General features: G+C 37.9%; 2 protein-coding genes across 3 annotated transcripts; both read right to left on the bottom strand.

Annotated features, from left to right (window-relative positions):
- Positions 1 to 387: 387 nt before the first annotated feature.
- On the bottom strand, positions 388 to 2,647 carry LOC126709795 (protein DETOXIFICATION 48). The gene is made up of 2 exons (XM_050410136.1): positions 2,226 to 2,647; positions 388 to 2,014 (listed from the first exon to the last, which is right to left on the bottom strand). Exons 1-2 carry the CDS (start codon positions 2,355 to 2,357, stop codon positions 503 to 505), a joined length of 1,644 nt encoding a protein of 547 aa, XP_050266093.1. The 5' UTR covers positions 2,358 to 2,647; the 3' UTR covers positions 388 to 502.
- Positions 2,648 to 4,887: 2,240 nt separating this feature from the next.
- LOC126710358 (sucrose transport protein SUC4) lies at positions 4,888 to 19,316 on the bottom strand. Of its 2 annotated transcripts, none has more exons than XM_050410777.1 (6): positions 18,322 to 19,316; positions 17,237 to 17,982; positions 16,835 to 16,898; positions 16,696 to 16,739; positions 6,856 to 7,015; positions 4,888 to 5,311 (listed from the first exon to the last, which is right to left on the bottom strand). In XM_050410777.1, the coding sequence occupies exons 1-5, from the start codon at positions 18,848 to 18,850 to the stop codon at positions 6,857 to 6,859; spliced, it is 1,542 nt and encodes a 513-aa protein (XP_050266734.1). In that variant the 5' UTR covers positions 18,851 to 19,316; the 3' UTR covers positions 4,888 to 5,311; position 6,856. The 2 variants fall into 2 exon arrangements, with proteins under 2 accessions (XP_050266734.1, XP_050266735.1); XM_050410778.1 differs by lacking the exon at positions 4,888 to 5,311 and adding an exon at positions 5,924 to 6,513.
- Between the last annotated feature and the right edge of the window lie 232 nt (positions 19,317 to 19,548).

Raw genomic sequence — 19,548 nt, 5'->3', positions numbered from 1 at the left:
GTCGATGCATTGTATTAGTCTAATGGTAATATTAACGCACATGATGTATAAGTTTGTTGCGGCTACATGGTGTAAAGCGCTCTTAATTAAGATAAAGATTGGTGTTAGCCAAAGGTTACATTCTATTATGCTAATTTTCCTTTTTCGGTAGTCAAGATAGTTGCCTAATTTAGTAAGGAACAACAAGAAAGGTAGGCAGAGATTCTCTTTCCCACGCCTCAAAAACAACCGACAGCTTAACCCCTCTCTGTCTTTCTCTCTCTCTTTCCCACATACACACGGGCACGCATATGGAAATGGAACTAGTGCAAATTATTTTGTTTCTATTCTACAACGTTTATTATTAATCCAACAACATTGTTGAAGATAATCAAATAAAAGAAAGAGTTTAATCTTAAGTACAAGTATTATTGGAACTCTACTAAATAATTTTCACATCAGCTAGCTCCTCAATATGGGGGCAAAAATGGTGAAGCGGTAACTCTCATCAATGCACAGCATGTCAAGTAGTAGTAGTAGTAGATATGAGAGGGTCTGTTTCAAGTGAGGTTGGCTTCACAAGCTCATCACTAACGCACAATACCTCTTCAAGATTAGCCTTGTTATTTGATTTCTTAGTGTTAGACTCTGATATTGTTGATGAAATTGGCAAGGGAGTAGAAGACATAGTACAAGTTCGTGTGAGTTCTCTTGCTCTCTCTACTTGAACCATCCAATCTGTATTGCAAAGAACATATAGCATGAGAAGAGCACAAGAAGCCTGCGCTGCAAGCAAGCCTAGCCAGAGCCCTGCGAACCCCATTTTAGCCACAAACCCCATGAAAATAGCCACAGGCATTCCCACCAAATAAAATGACCCCAAATTGATGTTTGCTCCAATAGTAGGCCTAGCACTCCCTCTTAAAACTCCACAACCAGTGGTTTGTGGGCAATTTCCAAGCTCACATAGCCCTGCTATTGGCAATGCTATTGCAGTAAGGTCTAGAATCTCAGTATCGGTTGTAAAGAACCGACCCCATTGGTGTCTCATTAAGGTTGTGAACAACATGGCCGCTAGGCCTAAAGCCACTGCACAAACAAGCGAGACAATCATGGAAATGCGAGCTTTAGCTGGGCGATTAGCGCCTAGTTCATTCCCAACTCTTGTTGAAACTCCAAGACTAAGAGCTGAAGGGAAAACGTAGACTAAAGAGGTTGTTTGGATAAGGATTCCCATTGAAGAAATAGTGGCTTTTGGGTTAGCTAGAAGTCCACACAGCATTATCATGAATTCATACCACCACCATTCAAGGCAAACCGAAATACAAGTTGGAATTGCTAAGGCCAGCAAAGATGACCAACCCCGAAGGCAATCCATGCTGGGACACACCCACGAGTCCTTATACACACTGGAGAAATATACAAAGGAAGAAAGTAAAAGAAAGAGATTGAGATTAGTCCAAACCATTGCTATTGCAACCCCAGCAATACCCATCTTGAAATGGACCACTAGAACGAAATTTATAGGGACATGAAGAAGAACAGAGATAGCTGAACAATAGGTTAAAGGTAATGTGACGTTTTGAGTCCTGAGATAGATTCGAAGAGGGTGAAGAAGTGAAAGAAAGAAAAGGTCAGGAATGGAAAAGAGAATGAAAGTATGGGCTACCGAAGATATTTCTTGGTCTTGGCCACACCAAAGGAGGATTCTTTTCATGTTTAGCCACATGAAAGAGATGGGAATGGAGGTTGACAAAAGGAGAAGCACTGTCCTTTGTAAAGTTAAGCCAAGAAGTTTCCATTGTTTTGCGCCATAAGCTTGTCCACATATCGGTTCCATTCCCATGGCCAAACCTGAGATCACGGAGTAGCCAGTGATGTTGGCAAAGCCAATAGAGAGAGACCCTCCAGCTAGCTCAAGCTCTCCGAGATAGCCAAGGAAAAGCATGGAGATCATGGCTCTTGAATAAAGAAGTAGACCTGTGATGGTTGTTGGGCCTGAGATCTTCCCTATGGCTTTGATTTCTTCCAAGGCCTGAATTAGTGCAAAACAAAAGTAAGAACAGGAAAGAGAGGGAACAAAACAAAACAAAAACAAAAACAAAAAAAACAAAAAACAAAAAAGAGTTTGGTTTAATTTAATATACATCATTACTGTTTTTAAGTGACAGCATATAAATATATCCGTATATGTTTGTTTATGTTCATAAGTAAGTGCATGGGTCCTTTATGTTTTGCCTTTTTACCTCAGAAAGAGTTGGCCACCTATGAAGTTCTTGATCATCTGGCTGGAGATCCATGGATTGGTTGAGATTTATGGTATGGGTTTTCATTTGAGAGAGCAATGAGGATGGAGAAAATGACTTTGGGTTACACATAGCTTTCTGGGCAAAGGAGGTTAGAAGAGAACTAGCTACCTAACCAGGTGTTAATGAGCTAAAGGAGGAAAAGTATAACCTTTGTATTGTGGCTTTTGTGCTATATAGTTTTGTGCTATTCTTCTGTTTTGTTGGAAGGGTGAGAGCTCTGAATATGGGAAGGGGTGGATGGAGGATAGGGTTATATATATACATGGAGATATATATTGGGCCCTGCTTTCGGTTCTAAGGAGTAAGGAACGTGTCAATTTATCAAAGAGATCGAATTAGATAAAAGAAAAGCAAAGCAAGGCTTCTATACTCCATACAAAAAAATGCTTTTATGTGGTTTTGCCGACCCCCCCAATTTCTGTCTCCCTCTAAACACTATTAAGCTTTCACTGTATAATGTATATTCTTTCTCTTCGATCAATATTTAAAGCAGTTTGGGTGGAGGGAGTTGAAAATTAAAAGAGAGAGAGAGAGAGAGCAAGTATTTAGTATTTGCTTAGTGTAGTAGAGGTGGGGGGCGGAGTTCTAATCTTACCTTTAGTACTAATAAGATGGTGAAATAAAAGATAGATGACCGGTGGGGATATTAGTGTTCTACCGGCAAATCAGTAATTTGCTTTTTTTATATGATAATGGTGGCACTCTTTTGGCATTTCCTTGGTGGTGCGTTTACTCTAGTTTAAATTTTAATCAAACTTTTTAGCTTAGCTTAATTGGATAATCTTTAAAACCCAATTTTGGGTTGTTGTTTTTGTACGATGAAAGATAAAAAAGTTTATCTTGGGATGCAAAGTGGAAGAGATTCAGGACAAATTAGCCTACTTGTGAAGTGACCCGAGCATATTTATATATTGACTTTTTCTTTTTCTTTTATTTTTAGTGGATTTATTTGACGATGGCTGGCTGTTAACTTGGAATGTTTGCATGTTCTAGGGCAAGCATGCATGTTCCATTCTTGCACAACCCATGTGAGAAAACCCACACCGAGAATGACTCTTTTTGTTGTCTCGAACCATTTGAGCACCCAAACATTGCTTAAACTACTTGCCCAGTTTGAGGTGACAAGCTTGGTGTAAATTCAGTTTTCAGGCCCCATCTGTTTTTATTAATTACCCTTTTGTTTTTACTTGTTTGGGGCAGTGAGTTTTTTGGATTGAGAATGTTCTTTAGTGGTATAAATATAATATTTTGTATGGGGCAATGGAGTATTTAGTTAATGAAGTGGAACAGAGATGGCCTGAGATTTGTGATCTATTAAGAGATCCGCTAAGATCCTTTTAAGGCTTTAACATCATAGAAATTAGCTTTATAATCCTCAAATCTGTTTCCAGTGGCACCTTGATGTGGGCCTCTCTATAAGCTCCTAAATCCTAATACTAATAATTAAGGATCACTATCCTTAGATCTTCCTCAAAACTTTTAACGGGCCCAGGTAATGGGAAAGCTGGTGTAAGACATCACAGAATATGAGAGACTTGAGAAAGTTGAGATGGGCTAAAGAGAGAGAGAGAGAGACATCTGATTTGTATGGTTGGGTGTTGTTACAACTTTACAATCATGCATTGTTTGAGAATAATTTGGGGTTTTATTTTTTATTTTTTTGGAGAATAATTTGAGAATAATTTGGGGTTAAACCAATGAACTTAACAGGTGTGATTTGGGGAGGGATTACTAATAAGAAACCTGTAGTGTCAAATCCAGTGGATCCTTATATTTTGCAACTTTTCACTATCTTCTTCTTCTTCTTCTTTTTTTAATTTATTAAAAAAGTATATCACTTTATCTTCATGGATATATTGGAGGTAGGTGGTGTTCGTGAATGGGTCCACTATTTGGAGTTAATGGGGATGACAGTAAATGGCTGTATGAAGAAGCGGCAGATGGGAGTAAGGGAACACTGAGAGACAATTACGTGCGCCAATTACAACCATTTATTGTGTATCCCCTTTCTCGTAACACAGAGATGAGACTGTCATTCTGTAGGAGAGAGAGAGAGAAAGACTTGGCTATGTCTGTAAGACAAAAAAAAAGCAACCCTACCATTACCAGACCCAAACAAAGAGGAGCAGTTAATTTTTCTTTTTCTTCTCAGACTGTTTGAGCAGCAGCTTCAAGAATAGTTGTCCTTTGTTTTATTGTATAAGAATATTAAGATATTTCTTCCCTGAAACCCATACTGCCCCCACATTGTCAGATTCCCATGTGTCTCTGGATAAATAAGTTGCTGTAGATGAGAGATATGTCACTCAAACCAACAGAACCAATGGATAACAATTAAGCCTCTCTAATTAAAAAACTAAAGTTGGTTTGATAAATTGAAACACGTTTTTGAATTTTTTTTAGCATCTTTATTACTTTTGCTGTTGGCAGGTGGGTTCATCAAATTGTACATCCCACCAGATTGTAGCAACAGAGAAATTGAAAGCTTTTAGGATCACGTGGTGATGCCATTCACTTGTATCCACGCCAATCACAAAAATCATTTTAACATTTTTTTTTTTTTGATAGGAAAATCATTTTAACATTAGGTTCTAGTGGAGATCAGAAAATTTTTTGGCATAATAATAACAATATAAAAGTACAATACAAATGCAAGTTTGGGGAAAAGGATTTGCAACAATGACAAGACCTGTCAGAATTTCCTGCTAATAAAGATGGAAAAAATGCTAAAGATTATGCTCTCTAGAAACTCGAACAAATTCACAGATTCCATCCCTCTCACCAAGACATTTTCTCCCTTTCCTGTAAATGGTTGATGCTTGCTTGATCTCAAAACTTGTGGCTTGCAGAGATGCCCCATAAATGTCTCTCTCTCTCAACACACACACACACACACATACACATACACATACACAGCCACAGGTACGTTTTACATGCTAGTAAAATCACTAGAAGCCGCCTAAATATTCCCAATGTATGCTTCATCTTTGCGCGGCAGAGCCACATCCATGACCTTCGTATACCTAAAATAAGTCCCAAAAAAAAAAAAAAAAAAAAAAAAAACCGTAGCGGAATCTCTTATACACACTAGTATGCATGAATGTTTCAAACATGTTATCAGTTAATGCACTACATTGTAGATCACATGGGCACGAATTGGTGCAGAATGTCTTATCTCTATCCTATTTAACACCACTGATGTTGACGTGCTAGTTTGCCAATAGAATTCCTTGCGCAACATTTGCCACCCATGCCTTGGTTCAGAATTTTATGTCATAATTTGAACAAATGGTTCTCAATGAGACGAGTATTTTCAAAAGCTTCACGGGTCTTAGTGGCAAGCATTGCATGGAAGCAATCAAATCGGAAAAACAGACTTCCATTGGTAATGATATGTGCAATAAACACAAGAATTTATTCCAAGGTTTTAGATGCAAGCGTGAAAAGAACAATCATAAAGGAAACCTGCGATAGAAATTCACTGCAACTTTCCACAAAAAAAGATCAGAGCATTTAAGACTGATCTACATCAAGGCTTCAATCAGCATAATTCATATATTCATTGTTGGCCACCAAGCACTCTTAACCATATTCATACAACAAATAAACGCACGAATGTATGAGATTCCAATAGATTGTCACCAAACCACCAACGCACAATCAACTTTTCCATTTTCATGAAGAATAAATCCCAATTAAGGGCATTATCTTGGTTGGGATGGAATCAGTATTGAGACTAATTTTGGAATCCAGAGCTAAGACTTCACCACTTTTCTATGGCAATTAGCCATAAAGCGACATCTCCACAAGGTGGGATGATTTTCATTGAAGAAAATTCTCCACTAACTGTAGATAACTTGTCTCACACAGAATAATGGTGACAGCTTTCAAGAATGTCCGAAAAATTATTGCTTTGAAAATGGCTTGTTTTCCATCATTAATTATATATGTAGAATGTCCACCATTGGCCATTGTAAATGAAGACACCATGCCTTCAGTCTGGACCTTTCTCACTACTTTAAACACAATTTATGAATGAGAAACAGTTCTCAAAGTTTCCAATACTTTCCAAAAGAAGAAGAAAAAAATGATCAGGGAATTTATGGTTCACTCTTTATCTCTATGTCAATAATCAATAAGATGAAAGTTTAGGCCATTCAAACTGCATGCCTTCTCTAATCTAGTGGGAGTGAGGAAAGGGACTGTTAGCTCTCTCCATGTAGCCCTTAAAAGCAAAAGTGAAAGAGCATATCAAGCAGTGACCAAATGACCCAATGAATAGTTTCATCATTAGTGTTGAGCATATTTCCCTCTCAACTTTTAGTTAAAATCAAGGAATGGTGCTTTCCTCCCCGGGGGAATAAGAAACTTCAAATATCTTAAAAAGATGAGGAAAATATACTGAGAAAAATGAAAGAAAGAAAGACAAAGAAGTGAAATTTGCTGGATAAAGTGAACCTCAAGGAATTGTTTGTATTAATAGGTATAAGTAACAATAGCTATCTACAAATTCTCACTACTGATTTAACTTGATAGAGATGCGAAAAAATTTGATACAACAAAATACCTCATATGAGGGCTCTGGGCTTCTGAGGACTAGATCGAGGAATAGCTAAGATGGCTATAAGTCCACTAGCTAAGGCTGCAACTGCTGCCACAGCAAAGGCTGGAGAATTTCCACCACCAAATAGCTGATCCCATGGTCCACTTCCCAGGGACACCACCACCTGCTCTCAAAACACAAACAAATCATGACTTAAAAGACTAAAGAATTATATAAAAAATCAGATGACATTCTACCAAAGCCATTTTGCTACAGAATCTTTATTCCTAGAATACACAAGTTCACTCAGAAACCTGGATATTAAATTTAAGACTAAATAACAGAAAAACAACAGTTAACAATAAGAGACCTAACTGCATGAACATTCTCAGATAGGGTAATTAAGTGCATGAACATATAGTTATGGATAACACTATGTCACAATTGGACAAAGTTGGTTGCAAGATTTAACTGAATGCATTCTTTTCAAAAATTAACAGAAACATGAAAATCTATTCCTTTTCCCCAAGCATGATGCTGAGGTGAGATCGCACTGGGGATGCTAAGTAAGCCTGCATCTTCAGAACATTGCTATTACTATTACACTAACTCTTTTTATCTAGACGATTTAAAGCATAAGCTTTTGTATATTGGCATCAGCCAAGCGAAGTGAGACATAAGCATGAAATTTTTGCAGCTTACCCAGAAGTGTATCATGGGGTTGGCTGGTAAAACATATGTTGGCCTCTGATTTCAATAGCTTTTGGTGGAGAGAATTTTAAGCTCTGAATGTAAATGAGGTTCTTTATGGCATGTGGAACAGATCAGGGTTCAGAAAGGACACCATTGACTTTCACTAAAAGGGGTGTCCAATTTCATAAAAATAAACAAGAATTAACATTGGCAAGCTCCCAAAAAGGTTTCATATGAATACAATTCACACAAACAAATGTTTTATGAAATTTTGATGGAACTTTTAAAGGTTTACAAGCTGAAGACAAGCAGGAAGGCAAGAAAGCAAGCAACGGTAAAAGACCAAAAGTTAAAGAGGAGAGTAAAAACGACAGTAGTTCACAGGATTAAGTTCTTATGCTACAGGTTGTACTGTAGTATGTTAGTTTAATTGTATAACTCACATGTGCAGCACGCATCTACTAGTTGTACAGGTATCTCCCATGTAATTAGTATGGAATCAAGTTAGTTAGGTGATTAGCTTTAACAAATTCCTGTTTTTTTTTTTTTTCTCTCTCATCTTTGTTTTGTTCCTATATAAACAGATCTGTAACCTTTTCTCATTAATTAATCATAAATATTCATTTTTATTCTTAGTTATGATATGATATCAAAGCAACTCGAAAACACTTCCGTCTCTATGAGTTCAACTACAATACCTAATTCTCAGAGTTCATCCATGGCGGATGAGACTTTGAATCCCTTGTTTTTGCAACATGGACAGAGCCTGGAGCCATCCTTGTTTCTCAGCCACTGCTCAGCGAGAACTACCCTACTTGGGAACGTTCAATGCGAAAGGCATTGATAGAAATTAGGGTTTATTGATGGCACATTGACTCTTTCATCTCCAATAGTTAAAATTCTATCATCAATTCAATCCTGGATCCACTGTGACAGTATGGTTGGATCATGGATACTAAACTCAGTTTCCCCTCAAATTGCAACTAGCGTAATTTACAAAGACAGCCTTGGATATCTGGAACAATCTCAAAGAACAATTTTCACAAGGAAATGGTCCACAAGTTTTCCTATTGCAGAAGGATAGTGCTGGGATAAGCCAAGGTGATCAATATATCACTGCTTATTTCACTCTATTGCAAGCATATTGGGATCAATTGCAAAATTTTCATCGTTTTCCCAATTGTACTTGTGGTAATTGTACCTGCAATTTGAGTCAAAGGCTTGGTGATCTTCAATTGCAAGATTCAGTAATGCAATTTCTGATGGGACTGAATAAGACATATGGTAAAGTAAGAACTCAGATCTTGTTAATGGGTCCTATTTCCTCCATCAATAAGGTTTACTCCTTATTGATCCAAGAAGAAAGGCAACAAAATGTTGGGAGTTATGTTGCACCACATGTAGAATCCACTTCTTTGGTTGCAAAGTCATCTTCAGGATCCAAGAACAAGAAGAACTGGAAGGGTAAAGATAAGCCTACCTGTAGCCACTGTAGTTTGAACAATCACACAGTTGACAAGTGCTATAAGGTCCATGGCTACCCTCCTGGTTACAAACAAAGGGGCAGAGGTTCTTCAAGTGTGAATCAAGTCAGTCTTCAAGATGACCAATCCGACAAGCACTCTTAACACTGGTTCCTTTCAACAATTCTTAGCCATTCTAGGCAAATCAGATTTAGTCTGGAAGTTTTGGCATTCAATCTGGAAAATTTTGTGCCACAGACAATCATAAGGTCAACAATGTTGTGAATCCAAACATTCCACAAGCTTCCATTGGTACTCAATCATCACCTTTGGCAGGTATTTCTCTTAGCTTGCATCAAAATTTCAGGCATTCTATATTTTCAAATGGTGAAACTGCTTTCAGGTATGTCTATTAGCTTGCATCAAGATTTCAGGTATTTCTATTAGACAAGATTTTGCAGGTAATACTTGGGTTATGGATACCGGAGCAACAAATCACATAGTCCATAGCATCACTCTTTTTACTACTATTGCATCTACTAAGCATTGTGTTGTTGAACTTCCAAATGGTGAAACCGCTATGGTTACTCATATTGGTTCTGTTCAGATTTCTGCTCATCTTATTCTTGAAAATGATTTGTGTTCCCTCTTTTACTTTCAACTTAATCTCAATTAGTAAACTCACAAAGAATCTGCCTTGTTGTCTTCTTTTTCTCTCAACTTTTTGCTTCATACAGGACCTTAGAAGACGATTGGTGTGGGTGAGGTTCATGATGGGCTTTACTTGCTTCAAGAGCATGGCTACTCACACTCTAGTACTCCTGTTCTACATTCTACTGCTCCTGTACATAATTCTATGTATTCTCTTGTACATAATTACATGAAGTCTCTAGTTAATTCCAGCAACTCCAGTCACATAGGTAGGAAATGGAATCTTAGACTGGGGCATCCCACAGACTAGTTTTTTTCTTTGAAGCATATCATACCTGATGTACATAATGCTTCTAATAAGACAGAAGAGAATTCCCTTTCCTTTTAATAATCATTTTTGTCAAAATTCTTTAGATTTGATAGACTGTGATGTATGGGGCCCTTACTCTATATCTACTCATGATGCTTATAAATATTTTTTGACTATTGTGAATGATCACACTAGGTCTACTTGGGTTTATCTTATGAAATCCAAGTCAAACACCAGACCCCTTAAACAAACTTTTTATCAAATGATTTAGACAATTTATTCCCAACATTAAGACCATTAGAACAGACAATGCACCTGAATTTTTTATGCATGATTTCTTTGCAAGTCATGGTATTATTCATCAACAAAGTTGTGTTGCCTCCAGAACAGAACTCAGTTGTGGAGAGGAAACATCAACACTTTTTATGTGTTGCTACATCATTGAGGCTGCAATCTAATGTTACATTGATGTTTTGGGGTGATTGTGTACTTGCTGCTACCATATTATAAATAGGCTTCCTAGACCTATCATAAATCATAAAAGCCCTCTTGAACTACTCTATCACAAGGCTCCTTACTACTCTCACGTAAGAGTTTTTGGTTGTTTGTGTTTTGCATCAACCTTATCTCACAACACACCTAAGTTTGCCCCTAGAGCCACTAAATGTATTGTTTTGGGTTACCCTTATGGTGTTGAGGGCTACAAATTGCTTCACCTTTCTACTCATACTTGTTTCATTTCTAGGGGTGTTATTTATCATAAAACAATCTTTCCATTTCAGTCCTCTTCCTTGATTCATGACTTAGTTCCTCCTACTCCATCCAATACCATTTGTCTTCCTAATTCTACTCCTATGTTTTTGGATAATTTTACTTCACCTATTCCTGAAGTTTCTGCAGATTCTGCTGCTCCTGCAAATTCTGCTGCATCTGCAGAATCTGCTCCAACTACTTCGGTTTCTGTTTCTGCAGATATTTCTGCTTCCTCCTCACCTGAGGTTCCTCTACTTAGAACATCCCAAAGGTCCCAAAAACCTCCTTCCTACTTACAATCTTTTACTGTAATCAAGTCTCACATAGTTCCACACCTTATCCTCTTTCTCACCATCTGTCTTATGCTAATCTCCTCTCACAAGCATTTTAGCAATTCTATTTCTAGCATTCCCGAACCAAAGTCTTAGAATCAAGCAGTTCAGGATCCAAATTGGCAGGCTGCTATGGCTGCTGAGGTTCAAGCCTCAGAAGCCAACAACACTTGGACCTTATCTCCACTGGCTGTATGTTGCAAGGGGTTGTATAGGGTTAAATATAAGTCAGATGGTAGTGTGGAGAGGTATGAGGCAAGACTTGTAGCCAAGGGTTTTACTTAGAAAGAAGGTCTAGACTATTTGGAAACTTTTTCACCAGTAGATAAGATGGTTTCAGTCAAGTGTGTTCTGGCTTTAGCTGTTGTGAAAGGTTGGGTTTTAGATCAACTTGATGTCAATAATGCCTTTTTGCATGGTGAGCTTGATAAGGAAGTTTTTATGCAGTTGCCTCCTGGCTTTCACAGCAAGGGGGAGATGGTTTGCAAATTGAATAAGTCCTTGTATGGCCTTAAACAAGCTTCAAAGCAACGGTTTTCAAAATTCTCAAATGCCTTGCTGTAATATGGATTTACACATTCTAAATCATATTATTCTATCTTTACAAGGACTCACAATGGTTCTTTTGTAGCACTTTTAGTATATGTAGATGATACCTTGATAACAAGTGATAATCCTCATGCTGTGACGAACTAAAGCAGTTTCTGGATATACAGTTTAAGCTCAAAGACTTGGGCACTCTTAAATACTTTCTAGGCTTGGTGATTGCTATATCTCAACAGGGTATCAGCCTAAGTCGAGGAAAGTATGCTCTTGAAGTCTTAGAAGATGCTGGAATGAGTGGCTGCGAACCATAAAAAACACCTATGGATTCTAACCTCAAATTGAGTAAGGATGAGGGTGAATTGTTACAGGATGCTGGTATGTACAGAAGGTTAATAGGTAGGCTACTGTACTTGACTATCACAAGGCCTGATATCACTTTTGCAGTGCACAGGCTTAGTCAGTACATGTCCAACCCTAGGAAACCACATCTAAATGCTGCCTACAGAATTCTACAGTATATAAAGAGCTCTCCTGGTTTGGGGTTGTTCGTTTCATCCAAGTCTTCTTTACATCTTAAAGGCTTTGCAGATTCAGATTGGGCTGCGTGCCTAGATTCAAGAAGGCCTATTACAGGCTATTGCATCTTTCTTAGTGATTCTTTTATCTCATGGAAGTCAAAGAAACAAAAAACTGTCTCGATCTTCTGCTGAAGCAGAATATAGGTCCCTAGTAGTTGCAGTTTGTGAAATTGTATGCATTTAAGCATTGCTTAAAGACCTCAATGTGATTCATTCTCAGCCAGCTCTTCTTTTCTGTGACAGCCAGGCTGCCTTGCATATTGGGGCCAATCCTGTCTTCCATGAGTATACAAAGCATATCGAAATTGACTGCCATGTAGTTCAAGATAAGGTGCAAGATAAAGTTCTAAAATTACTTCATGTTCCTACAAGTCTCAGTTGGCAGATATCTTAACCAAAGCTTTGGGTTCCAGTCAGTTTTCACCGCTTCTAAGCAAGATGGGGGTATACTGGATATTTTTGCTACCAGCACACATCCTGAGGGGGAGGGTAAAAGTTCACAAGCTGAAGACAAAGCAGCAAAGCAAGCAACAGTAAAAGACCAAAAGTTAAAGAGAAGAGTAAAAACGACAGGAGTTCACAAGATTAAGTTCTTATGCTACAGGTCGTACTGTTGTATGTTAATTTAATTGTATAACTCACGTGTGTAGCACGTGCCTATTAGTTGTACAGGTGTCTCCGTGTAATTAGTACGGAATTAAGCTAGGTAGGTGATTAGCTTTAACAAATTTCTGTTTTTTTCTCTCCTCTCAATTCCATTCCTCTATAAACAGAGCTGTAACCTTTTCTCATTAATTAATCAAGAATATTCATCTTCATTCTTAGTTTTGATAGAACTCTTCTAGGGAGACTTTATAAAAACCATATCCGGCACTGCTTCTCCTAAAAGACCCCCATGATGACTATTCTGGCATTCACATATTCAAATCTATAAGGAACAAAAATTGTTTTTAGTAGATAATATCTTTGGTGATTGTGATAAGTGTTTGACTAGAATTTCAGAAAGAGAATATCTTAGTTCTATAAGAATGTATATTATAAGCTCAAAATTCACTTGGTCATTGATAAAGAGAAACATCATACAATACATTAGGACTATTAATGTTCGAGAAACATTATATAAATCAGAAGATACATGTATCATTTACTAGAAATCAAACTTGAAAGACAAGTAACTTTTCTTTTCCTTTTTTCCCGTTAATAAAAGGGTAAAATATTGCCCGGTTGATATATATATATATATATATATAAACATATAACCACCCTAACCTACAAAACCAGATAAACAAGTAAATTGAATTGTTCAGGGGTCTAAATTGTATAAAGGAATATGTTATGTTGGGTGTTCAATTGCATTGGGAAGTAGTATAAGCAAATAAACAAATACCCCTTTAACTAAATGTTGTGTGACCCCAAAAAAAGATAATCAATTACAATAAAAAGCTCAACCTTAACCAATGCACTTCGGCACTCATTAACCGGACTCCTGCATAAATGTCACTGAAGAAATAAGTTGAAATGACACATCCAACCACCTCGGCATTGTAAATCAATAAATTCAAAGGCAGAGAGAGAGAGAAAGAGGCCTGCCAACATAGCCTCAGCACCACCACCTACCCTATCCTTCTCCATCAAAAAATGTCCAAAACAAATAACTAATCCTCGGCACTTCACCACATCTGTTTCCCATAATCCACCCACAGCCTCCACCCTATGGTCCAAAGACCCAGGCACCACAAGGCCCCACCAATCCCCATGAACACAACATAAGAGCTCATCAAGCCCACCTGAGTTGTCACAAAAACACATTTTGTCCATAAACCACAGATCCAGATGTTCACCACCAGGTTATCATTAATGGCTGATGCAATTAATTGCAGCTCTGGTGTTTCTGCCTCAATTTCGGTATCTAGAGCTTGTGATTAAAACCAGTCTGTCATTTTCATTTTCTTGGGCTTTTCTCTAAAAAATTTTGGGAAATTTTCTACTAGCTTTCTCATTTTCAATGGTTGGTGCAAATCGAAAATTCTACACACAAACTCATAGAATAAGAAGGGTAGTTCTTCCAAAAGAAACAATTTTTTTATATATATTATATATTTGGTCTGTGTGTGGATGTGGATGATTGGGGAGATGGGTAGGGGGGGGGGGGGGGGGGGGGGGGTGGGGCTTAGTGTTAAGAGTATACAAACCAATAGCTTAAGCTATTACATAGAAAGGTTTAATTGTTTAAAATCACACCTAACCATTATGAACTCTTACACAGCTTTTCTCACACTCACCCCCACCCCCCCCCCCCCCCCCCCCCCCCAATACACACACATATTACATATATAATCCTAACATTTAGAGATCAGGCCTTGGTGCGATGACAAGTGCCTTCCACCAAAAGCAACAAGACACAAGTTTGAGTCAAGCAGGTCAACAATGTACATTAACATTTATACATTTTCAATCCTCACGACCCTGCCCCCTTCCCTTTTCCCGACATGCAAGCCTCCCATTTGCCAAAGACGAGATATGGCCTAGCATGTGCATGACCAAAAAATAAAAAAGCCTTTCCAGGATTTGATTCAACCTCACAAACAATCAAAACTCTAATAGCATGTTAGTTACTATCTGCTCCTAAAGCTTATGCTAAAACTTAAAATGGTAGGAAGTACACAAAAAATATATATCAAGCTTACCAACAAACTAACACTAGCACTCTTCCTCACATTTAGCCCACCTAATAACACTGAATCAAATGCGAGATTCAAACATGCACAACAAAAAGAAACTAACAGAATGAGGTCACTAGGACTTGAAACAAGGACCTTTTAGCCAAATAAAGCTCTGACAAGAATCACTACTTGAAAAAGCTTAAGATATCACAAAGTGAGCTACTGATGTATTATATTATCAAGCACTGCTACACTAACAGCCCCTTTCAAGCGTGGGCTAACTATGTTACCAAACTCACAAGCACACTAACACTAACAATCCCTTCAATTTGAACCTTGAACTTTAAGTTGAGAAGAAAAAAAAATGCACCACCAAGTAACACATAGAAAAAGCTTCTTTTTTTTTTTTTTTCATACAATTTCATATTGGTCTTGAGGTCGGCCCCCCTAGAAAAGATTTCTTGTTCCACCCCACTCTTCACGTCCAGGCCTCAAAATGTCACTGACTATGGGCTTTATATGTGCCAAAGCAGAAGAGACTAACAGAATGGGGCATCAATCAGTCCCAAAAGCTTAAACTAACAAAAATGAGGCCAACAATGTATATCAAGCATTAGGTGAAGAAAAGCACAACAAATGACACATGCTTGTCATGTGTACCTATCATGTTTATGTCACTTTGAAAAACAGAAAACTAATGGACGGACAAATAAAGCTAAGAAATGAAATAGTGCAAGAACTCAATTTATCTGCTTCTATAGTTAAAGGTGGTTAAATGTTTTTGTGAAATATCATAAGCGGACCCTAAAATATCATAGCTTACAATGTGAATTAATAGAAGTTTCAAAAGAAAAAGGGAGTAAAAGAGAGAAAGAAAATGGGAAATATAGACAGTTTTATTCACCTACATTACTTGATAATACAACGATTTAGGATTTGAATAACCAGTTATACAGATCTAGATAGAACTATCCAGCAATATGCAGTGCTCTATCTGTTTTATTTTTATTTAATGCTTACTATCATACAGTGTCAATATCTAAGATCAAATCATCACTTATCAGTTAATTCCAAACAAAGGAATGAAAATGGTATTCTTAATAACAAAGAAAAGAACCATATTCCTAATTAATCCAAAACATCAAAAATTAAGTTAAAGCTTAGACATTTTCCTTTTATCATACGTGTATGAAAATCAAGAGACCAAAACCATCAAAAGACCACCCAAACATGAAGTGAGTGAAATCAACAAAATTTTGGTAATTGTTAAATTGCCAAATCCAGGACCTTCTTCACAAGTTATTATAATAATAGGAAACAAGAGATACTACAAGAATAAAGGTTGCACTTGATGAAATTGCATATCAATTTTTTCAATATACAACACAAATTAATGATCTGAAATGTGGGAGAGAAAAACCTCATCCTTTTTGTCTTATATACACATTAGACACAATCAGAGTAATAGAACCACAAACTTCTGCGAGCTAAGTAAGCACTGTCATACTTGAGTTGCCATCAAATCATATTGCATAGGACAAAGTTTACTTTCAAACTAGTTTGGGGGAAAATCCTCCAACCCACTATAGGTCGATTCAAACAACCATATATGGGTTTAGTCACATGAATTATTTAGTATAAGTCATGATTTAATACACATGAATGGTTTTATGAATCACCACATAATGGATTAGAGGAGATTCTTCCAAACTGGTTCTGAGGAAAACTTTGTTTTTGTCCTATTGCATCTATAGTATTTTTGTAATCAGAGAAGTGTAAAACAGCCTCTCTCAGCAATATGAAAAAATTGATTCCCATTTAGTTTAGTGGTGCCAGATATGGACAAACATTAAAGGAATGTAAGGGCAGCCATACCTGTGGGATCACTATTGCCAGATTCAAAACACCCATTGATAATCCTGCAATAACCAAGCATTAAGATAAGCAGCCCACAGCCTGCACCTCCCAGAAAAATTTAGCAAGTATGCCAACTAAAAAAAAAAAAAAAACCCACCTTGGCCAAGTCCCAAAGACTCTATACGTGTGGATATCAAGGCATATGGAACACTGTAAGTGATCTGCAAAAGGCAATGCACATATTGAGCTCTTGCACAATGCATGCAGTGTCATCCTTTAATAACTCTTTCAGCATCAGTTCTAAAATATGTTTACATAGGCAAAAGGCAATACAATTATCCTAAAATGCAATATTTGGTCTAGAGGCCCTGCTCAAAAAATTTTGCATTGTTCTTCTTTGATGCCCCAAGAGAGGTCATAACACAATAAAGATCAGCTGAAGACTATAACAACTTGTGATCAAGGCCTTGCCATGAATAGGCCATGGCAAGGTTAAATTCATAATGCATGGAAAATGGTACTCCTATTCTCCTTTTATTCTTGAGTATGCATGACTTACCGCCAAAGGAACACCAAGAATTGCAAAAATCACCAGTGCAGCTATTACAATGCCATTTGGAGGTAGAGCATTGCCTTCAAAGTCAAAACTCTTCACCACAAAGGCAACTACTAGCATTGCAAGAAAGCAGAGAGCCATGAGGATATTTGAAATCCCCCACACAAAACCGGCCCCCCACTTACTGCAGAGCTTCTCCATGAGCAACGAAGTTATTCCAAGAACAACTGAATTCAACATCAGACCAAACGAACCCATTCTAACTCCAATACTATAATTCTGCCCTTCATTAGGCTTGCCACCATAAATCTCTCGACCCATCCAATCTGTATCAAAAAGAAGAAATGGAAACCATCCAATCCAAGTCAAAGCAGTAACAAGCAGGATTATCCATATAGTCCCTGAAAAATATCTAAAAGTCCCAAACAGTTCCCAGAGGAAAGCTTCTTCAGCTTGACCTGACGTTCCTGGCCCGTCTTCAGCAGAGGGGGTGGATCTATCGATCGAAACTAGTGGCACTTCCTGAGCTGCTGTAACGCTTATATATGTAGTAATTGCAATGAAAAAAATGTCGATAAAGAAAGCAGACTTGAGATTTGCACAATTAACAGTGCATGCAGTGGTATAAGTAAACGGCAAAATTTTGAACCAGCCACTATACGCTCCAGTTGCAAAGCCAAGAACATTACCAATAGCCATAAATAGAGAGAAATAGGCATTTGCCACTCGAGTCCTTCGATGATCCTTTCCTAGCATGACAAAAATTTAGCACAAGACAAATGTCAACTCTTATTTCTTCTTCATTCACACAAAGTCTACCCTTACAGATTGTACTACTTCTTTGTTCCTTGCAAAAGATCCATTAAGCAAAATGTATCAATAATACAAATGCACTCTAAGGGACATAATCGTCCATTGAAAAAATCAGTTCCAAGGAGATAATAAATACAAAATCATTGCCAAGTTACTTCGCTTTTAAATTTTTTTCTTTTTTGGAAAATAAAATTAAGTTCAATTAGGCAATTAGGAATTAATTTTGCATTAAAGAATCGATTAATTAAGTGGTTAAAGAAAAATTTTGTGCAAACCTGTGAGATCAGCAAGCAGAGCCCTACAAGGACCTTGAGTCATATTATTAGCCACATCCAGAATCCAAAACCCGAAAACGAAAGCCCCCACCGCCCTCGGCCTAGAATCGCCGCGGTCCCCTAACAACCACCCTATGTCCGCCGAGTGTCCGATGATCAGAACCGCCAGGACGATCGACAGAGCTCCGGCCAATATGAACGGTCTCCGCCTCCCGAACCGGCTGGTGCTCCGGTCGCTCATGAGCCCGACCAGCGGCTGAACCAGCAGTCCCGAGAGCGGGCCGCAGAGCCATATCACGCTGGCCCACGCGTGCGGAATCCCGAGCTCCTGCACGTACGGCGTGAGCAGCGAGAGCTGCAAAGCCCAGCCGAATTGAATCCCGCACGCCACCGAAGCGACCCGGAGCAACCGCCGTAACGGAATCCGAGACGGCTGTCGAATCGGCGGTCGAGCCCTCGCGGCTCGGTGGTGTTGGTGGCGCTCCGGTTCAGGAATTACCGTTTGTTTTCCTCGCTCCGATCTCTCCATCTCTATTGAAAAAAAATATAAATATAAAAAAATGAAAACTAGAAATTCTGTTTTTGGTGAGTAACCGTTTATTTGAAGAAAAAAAAAAACAGCGAGGGAAAAGTGTGGCGGTATCGACGGAGCCGCGTTGTTTTTGTTTTTTTCACTTCTCTCTCAGACAGTCTGGAGCTACAAGACTGTGAGAGAGCTGTGTTGGTTATGAATAGAGATTAAGACTTATCGCACCATGAATTTACGGATCAAACCCGGTATAGAATAGAAAATTTTGATAAAAACTATCTAAATTTCTATACCGGGAAAAAAGGGGGGTTTGGATATTTTTGGTCTGACAACATTTTTTTTTTTTTGTCAGGATATTTGTTACATGGAATATTGGAATGATCGAAGAAGCCTTTGGAGTTTGGAAATTTGATGAACCGCTAAATTGCGCGCAGGAATTTTTTATTTAACTGACAATTTTACCCCCCCATAATAAGTACAATTCGAATTGTGTATTGAGCGTATATTGACAGAAGTGTTGTTGTACTTGTACTAAGATATGATTTGTGCTGCTGCTGGTACAGAGTAATGCCCACACATAAAATAGCAGGACTTTAGTGTCGGAATTTGTTCACGTTGTGAATTTTTTTTTTTTTTTTTAAATTACAAATTACACTCTTAAAGTTTGGAGTTGATTGAATTTTACACTCCAAAGTTTC

Source organism: Quercus robur, chromosome 12, assembly GCF_932294415.1.
Source record: "Quercus robur chromosome 12, dhQueRobu3.1, whole genome shotgun sequence".
Taxonomy (NCBI): domain Eukaryota; kingdom Viridiplantae; phylum Streptophyta; class Magnoliopsida; order Fagales; family Fagaceae; genus Quercus; species Quercus robur.
Note: the sequence above shows the minus strand (reverse complement) of the source record. Positions and strands in the feature narration are given on the sequence as shown.

Bases quoted from the DNA above. Each gene is read 5' to 3' on its own strand.
- LOC126709795 (XM_050410136.1), bottom strand. From the start codon at position 2,357: ATGTGTAACCCAAAGTCATTTTCTCCATCCTCATTGCTCTCTCAAATG. The intron at 2,015-2,225 runs GTAAAAAGGCAA...GCACTAATTCAG, and splicing joins GGTGGCCAACTCTTTCTGAG to GCCTTGGAAGAAATCAAAGC.
- LOC126710358 (XM_050410777.1), bottom strand. From the start codon at position 18,850: ATGGAGAGATCGGAGCGAGGAAAACAAACGGTAATTCCTGAACCGGAG. The intron at 17,983-18,321 runs GTTTGCACAAAA...TTGTCATGCTAG, and splicing joins TCTGCTTGCTGATCTCACAG to GAAAGGATCATCGAAGGACT. The intron at 7,016-16,695 runs GTATGGCTGCCC...TTTTGAGAGCAG, and splicing joins TGGCAATAGTGATCCCACAG to GTGGTGGTGTCCCTGGGAAG.